Source organism: Fistularia commersonii, chromosome 10 (assembly GCF_037954325.1).
Source record: "Fistularia commersonii isolate RoL2024-O1a breed Wild chromosome 10, RoL_Fcom_v1.0, whole genome shotgun sequence".
Lineage (NCBI taxonomy): Eukaryota > Metazoa > Chordata > Actinopteri > Syngnathiformes > Fistulariidae > Fistularia > Fistularia commersonii.
In genome coordinates this window covers 2,462,132-2,471,579 of record NC_141293.1, presented here as the reverse complement: position 1 = coordinate 2,471,579, position 9,448 = coordinate 2,462,132, and the positions used below count along the sequence as shown (strand labels likewise).

The 9,448-nt window shown below is 40.6% G+C and overlaps 1 pseudogene and 1 gene segment (V, D, J or C); both read left to right on the top strand.

The window, feature by feature from the left end:
- The first annotated feature begins 2,754 nt into the window (after nt 1–2,754).
- Nucleotides 2,755–3,180, top strand: LOC147230076 (immunoglobulin heavy variable 4-38-2 pseudogene; annotated as a pseudogene).
- Nucleotides 3,181–6,608: 3,428 nt separating this feature from the next.
- LOC147230075 (immunoglobulin heavy variable 2-4-like) lies at nt 6,609–7,836 on the top strand. The segment is given in 2 exon segments: nt 6,609–6,657; nt 6,747–7,836. Coding segments are annotated over 2 exon segments (354 nt in total).
- Nucleotides 7,837–9,448: the final 1,612 nt, after the last annotated feature.

The window sequence follows — 9,448 nt, the reverse complement described above, 5'->3', positions numbered from 1 at the left end:
ACCATGCGCTGCAGGGGCTCCCATGTTGCGCTTCCGCCCCAAAGGAACTCACTAAGTAACTTCCGGATCCATCTGATTTGCAGAAGTCGTGATCGTGAGGTCGTCCATAAAGTCTCTTTTTGATGGTCCACTAGATTCCTTTCCTGCAGCCTTTATAAGCAGGTCCGTTCCCATGACGAACAGGATGGGGGAGATGGTGCAACCCGTTAGGATTCCCACATCCGGCTGTTTTGAACCATAGTTTGAATCCTTTGAGGTAGCAAGTAATCATTCCCCTGCTGTAACAGGGGATGTGGTCTCGTTGGTTCCATGTAGTGTTGTTGTTTGCTTGAGGCCAATGAACTCCTTCTGTTGTAGCTTGGGTGCACAAGGGAGAATTTAGAGGGTTAGTCCATGTAATGCATCTGCTTCTTCCCTTTTCCACATTCGGTCTTTGACTGATGTATTTTAAGCCCCCTTGCATTCTTGCAAAGCTTCCCACAATGGCATTTTACATCGAACACTTGCCCCGTTAGTGTTGTTTGGTTATCCATGCGTTTTCTGCTGCCTTAACCGTCATATCCATCCTGTTGGGTCTGTCATCCTCTCCCCCTCTTGTGAGACTCTAGGGGTATTGTCCATTATTCTGTTTCGATGAAAGGAAACGTAGACAAGGCAATGGTGAGACCGGTGACGCTGTTTGGTCTAGAAACAGTGGAGGTCTGGAGGTCGCAGAGATGAAGATGTTGAGGTTCTCTTTGGGAGTGACCAGGACGGATGGGATCAAGAATGAGTCCATCGGACAAACGGCACAATGTTAGATGTTTTGGAGGGAAGTTCAGAGGTGGTTGGGTCATGTTCAGAGGAGGGATGGTGAATATATTGGTAGACGGTGCTGGAATTGGAGGTCTAAAGGAAGACCAAAGAGATGATTGATTGCATAACTTGTATATATCATCAGGAGACGGTTGAAGTAACAGGACATTTTATTTTTATATGTCTCTATCTATCTATCGATCGATCTATCGATCGATCTATCTATGCAGATCCATCCATTTAAAGTGTACACAGGAGTTTGATGGCTCAAAAGCATGTAAGTGTAGCATTGAATCCCATTTATTCCCACATGCACTGCAGCATTTGTGCACTTGCAACTCCTTCAGAGTAGTCGTAGCGCTCTTGGTTGCTTCTTTCACTTGTCTCCTACTTGCACGGTCACGAGGGCCACCTGATCTTAGCAGATTCACATTTGGAAATCATTTGGATTTGAAAATAATGGATTTTTTGGATTTTTTTTTGTATCCATCCATTGCTTGGAGTCTTCATGTATTAACTTAAAAAGGGGGTGATTAATTATGCAAACAATTATATTTCTTTATATATTTTTATTTCATTGACATTTCTTTGTAGAAATCTGTTTTCACTTGGACATTAAAGAATTTTTTCAGATAAATTTTTCTGTTAAAAAGCCACATTTTACCGATCATGATTGATTTGTGAAAACACTAAAACGGTAAAACATCCAAGGGGGTGAATTCTGATGATAGACACTGTCTCAGGGCTTGCAACCAGCTCAGAAAGACACTGGCCTGTGCCGCCCTGAGGCTGCACTTGGAAAAAAAACACTCAAAATAGTATGAATGTATGTTTTTATTCCAGAAATATCAGGTATCTTTGGAGAATGACTCTCACACAATGTTTTTTTTTTTTTTTTCTTTCCAGTTTGACCTTTGCATTTGTTTTGTACAGGATCTCTGTGTATGATGTGAATTTCACAACTGCCGGACTAAGAGAGGAATATCGGACCTTATCTTCTGAGAATCATAATTTGGGGACAATTTGGGAGGTTTAAATACAACCAAAAAAAAAAAATCTGTAACAAACCAATAGAGGTATGATTGTTATTATAACCTGTGACTTAAAACCTGGTGACTACAATACAAACTAGACTTGCAGAGACTTTTCATGCGTGGTCTGGAGCACAATCCTGACCAAAGGAGAGAATTTTACCTTCTGAACTCATCTTTGAGAGCTTAGTTTGTCATAGCTGTCACCTTTCTACTCCTTCTCCTCCAGGCTGTGGACTAGCAGAGGCCTACAGGATGTTTTCATGTTATCTTTGGAGGTGGGAATCATCTAAGCGAGCTGCAGGTCTGATGACGCCGGACTGGAATTGAGGAGAAGTCAGAAAAAACACAATGCAGAGATGTGTAATGATGGAGGGCTTGTTTGGAAGGATTTGCAGGTGCAACTCTTGATCCTCTACTGGGAAAACAGACACAGACTTGAGAGGAAGGTTAAAAAATAAGGCAAAAAAACCTAACAACCCACAACATCTGATACATATTTTCTGTGAAAACAATGTGACCTTTGAGGACCAACATGTGTAATGACAGGATGACCATAATATACACTATTTATTGATCTTATTGATAAGTGAGTGAAAGGCAGCCATGAGGAAAGTGTTATTCAGAATTTGATCTTTAAATCCAGTGTTTGACTGGTCTTTCCATGAGTTATTGTTAAAAAGATGATCTCTCATGGATCTGAAGTGTCCACTGCAGCATGAGTCTTCATGAAAGCAGTGAAGATAATGATTTCATGCATGAAATCATCCAATTATTATATACATGTGCGAGTTTTGGCTCCTTTGTTTATAGTCAGCATGTTTTGTTTGTATGCAAAGTGTCCCTCCTTACTGGCCGATATAAACATGGGGCGTCTTGAAAAAGTCAGGAGAAGAGAAGTTCCCCTCAGGTCCTCTTCAGTAGCACCATGTTGTCTGTATCTCTGCTGCTGCTGCTGCTGCTGACTGCTGGATCCTGTGAGTATCACTGAGGCAGAGACACTGACAGTACCATCACGGCACACTGACTCTTATTCCTTCTACATTCAACATGGTTTCCTCCACAGGTGTCAAGGGTGAACAGTTGACACAGCCAGCCTCTGTGACTGTGCAGCCTGGTCGACCTCTGACCATCACCTGTCAGGTCTCCTATTCTGTTAGCGACTACTACACATCTTGGATCAGACAACCTGCAGGGAAAGGACTGGAGTGGATTGTCAGTGGTCGTCGTGGAGACACCACATTCTGGAAAGATTCATTGAAGAACCAGTTCAATATTGAAGTCGATTCTTCACAGACAGAACCTGCAGCCTGCAGACAGTGCAGTGTATTACTGTGCCAGAGACGCACAATAACACAAACCACCTGCAGAGCTGAACAAAAACCCCTCTTGTAACATCTTAATCCACCAGAGGAGGAGCTCTCAGACCATTTCTGAACACTTTCATATGATATCAAAAATCTCTTTTTGAGTGCAGTCCTCAGTGATACATATTTATTTCAATGAGTTTGGACTTTCTAATGTCCAAATGATGTGACTGCGCTGATGCTTGAGCTGCCCCAGATCAGGTTAGACACCAAGTTAGGCGATGCAGTGTGTGTGTGTGTGTGTGTGTGTACGTTTTTGTACGACTTTGACAAAACAAAACAAAAAAAAAACTCACTAGCCCAAGCTTACTGTTCTGTATATTTCCTGTGTATCTTGTATTTGCAAGATTTATTTGCAGTCCTTATGTTTTCTATTGTAAGTCGCTTTGGATAAAAGCGAGAGGCATGTGAGAGGCAAAGTGGGAAAAGACAAATCCTTGGCTGGCAGTCTTTCACCAGTGAGTGTGATGGAGCAGGAGAATGATTTCAGCTGGGGTGCAATGCACACCTGCGGATCATGAGGCCTCGTCAGGCTGAGCTTAAGGAGGAGCTCGCTGCCGCCCCTTCAGGGATAGATGCTTGTCTTGAGTGGGTACTGCCACACAGACCCCTCTCTTGGAGTCCACCTTGCCCTTCCTGGTGGATCTTCATCCCCAAAGTAAGAGCCGTTTTTTGTTCCCGAGTCCTGAATTTGCCTCCTTTCCCCCAAACCTGGCTCCTTCTTTGTCGGTGTATGCTAGCCGGTTTCCTGGCTCCTGCACTGCCATCCAGTCGTCCCCCTTGCAAAATAAACCCCCTGAAAGCACTTTACTTCCTGAGTGTCGTTGTGTTTAGTTCAGGCATCACTTCTTGAGTTCATGACCCTTTCTGTTTATGACTAGTTTCAAATTTTAGTAAATGTTCTCCTTCTTTCTGACTTCTGGTTACAGTACTAACAGGGTGTAACCCAGGTGAAGATAGCCATACGTTAATTGAAACGGAATAGTGAATGAATAAATTGAGTCTATTTTCTTTTGAAAAAAATATTTTTGATAAATTCCTCAATGAGATAAATAGGATTAAGAATTTCATGTTATTGGTGAAATGAAATAGTGGTGGAAACTAGACTGTGAGCAGAAGTCAGCATTTGTGAACAGCAGTATGGCTTCATGCCCAGAAAGTGGACTACAGATGCCCTGTTTGCTTTGAAACTGCTAATAGAGAAGGCCAGAGGGAGCTGCATTGTGTTTTTGTAGACCTAGAAAAAGCACAGGACAGGGTGCCAAGAAAGGAACTCGGAGTGGCAGAGAAGTATGTTAGACTGGTGCAGGACATGTATGCTAGGGGTGAGACAGTGGCGAGGTGTACTGTAGTGGTAAAGAGAAGTTCAAGGTGGAGGTCGGACTCCATCAGGGATCAGCTCTGAGCCCCTTCTCGTTTGCAGGGGTGATGGACATGAATATCCATGGACCATGATTGCAGATGACATTGTGATCTATCGTGAGAGCAGGGGTCAATAGTCCACAGCAATGGAGAGGGTGGAAAAGTGGTGAAGAGACGGGTTCAAGCAGGTTGGAATGGGTGGAGAAAAGTGTCAGGGGTACGAAGAGTAAATGTTCATCTTCTGTCTGACTTCTGGTCTCTGTAGTGATGGGACGATGACACCTCAAGGAGTGTATTGACACACCAGACAAACTGTGTCGGCAGTGTATTGGTACTGTGTTGGTCACCCAATAGTGACCCCTGCAGTAATTATAAAATCCCTGCAGGTAAAGAAATTCCTTGTTTGTGGAAATGCTAAACTGAGTTGGTTTGTAAAATATAGCAAATTTGAGTACAAATCTGTTACAATTTTTGACTTATCTACACATTTTTCACTGCTAAATCATATGCAAAAAAAAGACAAAGTGATTAGTTTATGAATGGTTATTGGGGAACAAGAGTTTTTGGAGTGTCTTTGCTCCAAGGTGATTTCTCCTTTTAGACACCAGCTCCCCAGTCTTAGAAAATACTCTTTCACATGGTACAGATGACGATGGTGAGCAGAGAGTTTTAAGTGCAAGTTGATGCAGACGTGGATGTGTTTTCTGGATCCATTTCCAATATTGTAAAGGGTCTTGGTTTCTGGGTGTGTTTGCTTCTGTCAGGTAGCGTTGGACTTCAATTATGGAGTCACATGATCAAAATTATTCCACACTGGGGAAAACTTCTTAGAACGATCCATAATTACGCAAAATACTTCCTGAGTGTCTTTGTGTTTAGTTCAGGCATCACATCTTGAGTCCATGACACTTTCTGTTTATGACTAATTTCAAATGTCAGTAAATGTTCTACTTCTTTCTGACTTCAGGTTGCAGTACTAACAAGGTGTAACCCAGGTGCAGATAGCCATAAGTTATTGAATACTTGAATAAATTGAGTAAATTTTTTTTGAAAACAAACTAGTCATGCATGTCAAAATGAGAAATAGGATTAAAAAGGATTTCATGTTGGTGGTGAAATGAAAGTAGTGGAAACTAGACTGCGAAAAGAAGTCCGCATTTGTGAACAGCAGCATGGCTTCATGCCAAGAGAAGTCCAACATATGCAGTATTTTCTTCAACCCTCATATTATGTTAAAGGTCAATTTGACCCATTTGGTCAATGAATGAAATGGGTCAAATTGACCCTTAAAATAATATGAGGATTAAGAATGTTAATAGAAAAGTACAGGGAAGGCCAGAGGAAGCTGCATTGTGTTTTTGTAGACCTATATGACAGGTACCAAGAGAGGAGCTCAGGTATTATATGAGGAACTCTGGAGTGGCAGAAAGGTATGTTAGACTGGTGCAGGACATGTATGCTAACTGTGAGACATTGGTACGGTGTACTGTAGGGGAAATGAGAAGTTCAAGGTGGAGGTGAGACTCCATCAGGGATCAGCTCTGAGCCCCTTCTGGTTTGCAGGGGTGATGGACATGAATCTCCACGGACCATGATTGCAGATGACATTGTGATCTGTCGTGAGAGCAGGGGTCAATAGTCCACAGCAATGGAGAGTGTGGAAAAGTGGTGAAGAGACGGGTTCAAGCAGGTTGGTTCCATAAGTCTATGGTAATCATCCCATATAGACTTCTGTGTAAATGTCTATATGGTACCAAGTTGCAATTACTTTTTCTACCTATTTAGATTCTTTAGAAACAAGGTGGCTTTTAAACTAAATATTGGTGTGTTGTTTCTCTTTTTCTTTAACACATTAACTGCTCTTCCTCCAAATCCAGTCCTGGTCCAAACCCATATTATATTTGTAGTAAGTGCTCCATTTGACTCCTTTGTTTATCGTCAGCATGTTTTGTTTGTATTCAAAGTGTCCCTCCTTACTGGCCGATATAAACATGGGGCGTCTTGAAAAAGTCAGGAGAAGAGAAGTTCCCCTCAGGTCCTCTTCAGTAGCACCATGTTGTCTGTATCTCTGCTGCTGCTGCTGCTGCTGACTGCTGGATCCTGTGAGTATCACTGAGGCAGAGACACTGACAGTACCATCACGGCACACTGACTCTTATTCCTTCTACATTCAACATGGTTTCCTCCACAGGTGTCAAGGGTGAACAGTTGACACAGCCAGCCTCTGTGACTGTGCAGCCTGGTCGACCTCTGACCATCACCTGTCAGGTCTCCTATTCTGTTAGCAGCTGGTACACAGCTTGGATCAGACAACCTGCAGGGAAAGGACTGGAGTGGATTGTCACGACTGATGGGGACGACACCTTCTGGAAAGATTCATTGAAGAACAAGTTCAGTGTTGAAATAGATTCTTCCGACACAAGAATAACTTTAAAAGGACAGAACCTGCAGCCTGCAGACAGTGCAGTGTATTACTGTGCCAGTGACCCACAATAACACAAACCACCTGCAGAGCTGAACAAAAACCCCTCTTGTAACATCTTAATCCACCAGAGGAGGAGCTCTCAGACCAAGGCTGAGTCTTACTTCACTCTTTTGGGGAAGGATAAGAAACTTTATTGATCCCCAGAGGGGATATCCCTTTGTCACAGCAGCGTAACAGTCAGAATGTCAACAAAAAGGAGAAAAATAGGAATATAGATAGAAAGACTGAAGATAGCAAGACATCGACGAGTAAATAGACATCAGACAACAACAGCAACAACATCAAGGATAACAATGGGCAACATCAAGGAAAAAAGAGGCTGAAAAATACACAACCAGAACTAAACAATATAATTAGAGTGACAAAAATAAATAGCAATGAATAAAATAAAGAAATAAAGAAATAAAAATAAGCAGGATGTGTGCGGGCCGGACAGTAAACTGGACTGGACTGTTAACACCAACGCCATCTTCAAGAAGGGTCAGAGCCGCCTGTTCCTCCTCAGATCTTTCAACATCTGCAGGACCATGCTGCAGATGTTCTACCACTCGATGGTGTCCAGCATCATCTTCTACGCTGTTGTGTGCTGGGGCAGCAGGCTCAAGACAGCTGCACTGAACGCCACAGGAGGTCTTTCCTCCCTGAGGCGATCAGACTTTTTAATTCCTCTCCATTCAGCCGCCGGCAACCATAAAAACCTATCTTTAACCTAAAAAAAAAAACAAAAACTGTGCAATATTTCATTTCACTGTGCAATATTTCATTTCACTGTGCAATATTCAGAACTGTGCAATATTTCATTTCACTGTGCAATATTCAGAACTGTGCAATATTTCATTTCATAACAGCTACACTACAATTTTTCCTTTTATCATACTATTGTGCACTCCTTACCTCACTTGTTACTAAGACACTTATAGTTTTATCATTGTTTACTGAGACACTTTACAGTTTCACTGAGACACTTTATAGTTTATAGTTTATTTTTATTTCTAATTCTGCCTTTTTCTTTTTATTACTGTTATATTTTGTGTAACTCTGGCACAACAATTTCCTTCGGGATTAATAAAGTTGTTCTTATCTTATCATAGACTGGTAGAAGTGTTGAGGAGCTACAGATGTCAAACGACCTCAGTCTCCCAAGGAAGAACATCCTGGTCTGACCCTTCCTGTCAGTGACGTGCGGTGAGGTTCAGTACATGCATACACACATACATACATACAAACATATACAAAAACAAATAAACATACATATATATACATTTATATGTGTGTATATATGTGTATTTATGTATGTATGATTGTATTTCTTTGTATACGTATGTATGCATTTGTGCATCTATGTATGTATGTATGTGTGTATATGTGTTAGTAAGTTTGTATGTAAGTATGTGCATAAGTATGTATGTGTGTATGTATGTATGAATTTATGTAGGTGCATATGTACATATATGAATGTGTACATGTATGTATATATATATGCATTTATGTATGTATGTGTGTATGTCTTAGTATATGTAAGTACATATGCGTGTATCTGTGTTTGTATGTGTGTGTGTATGTATATGTATAAGTACGTTTGTGTGTATGAATGTAAGTACATGCATAAGTATGTATATGTGTATTTATGAGTGTATATATGTATGCGTGTATGTATGTAGAAATGTTTGTAAATATGTTTGAATGTGTGTAGAAATGTAAATATAAGCATAAGTAGTTTCATAATTACCTATATGTATGTATACAGGTATATAGAGGTATATGTGTATGTATACGTATACGTGCATGCGTGTATGTGTGTATGTATGTGTGTTTGTGTGTCTGTGTGTGTGTATAAGTACATTTGTATGTATGTATGAATTTAAGTGCCTATGTATGTTTGTATGTATATAGAACTGTAGTTCAATATGTATGTATAAATGTAAGTAGGTGCATAAGTATGTATGTGTGTAAGTATGTATGTATGAATGTATGTAGGTGCATTTATATATATATGAATGGGTACATGTATGCGTATATATATATATATATATATATATATATATATATATGTTATATATCCACACAGCAGCCTTTTTAAACACTATTTATTGATCTTATTGATAAATGAGTGAAAGGAAACCATGAGGAAAGTGTTGATTCAGAATTTGATCCTTAAATCCAGCGTTTGACTGGTCTTTCCATGAGTTATTGTTGAAGAAGATGATCTCTCATGGATCTGAAGTGTCCACTGCAGCATGGATCTTCATGAAAGCAGTGAAGATTATGATTCAATGCATGAAATCATCCAATTATTATATACATGTGCGAGTTTTGGCTCCTTTGTTTATAGTCAGCATGTTTTGCTTGTATGCAAAGTGTCCCTCCTTACTGGCCGATATAAACATGGGGCGTCTTGAAAAAGTCAG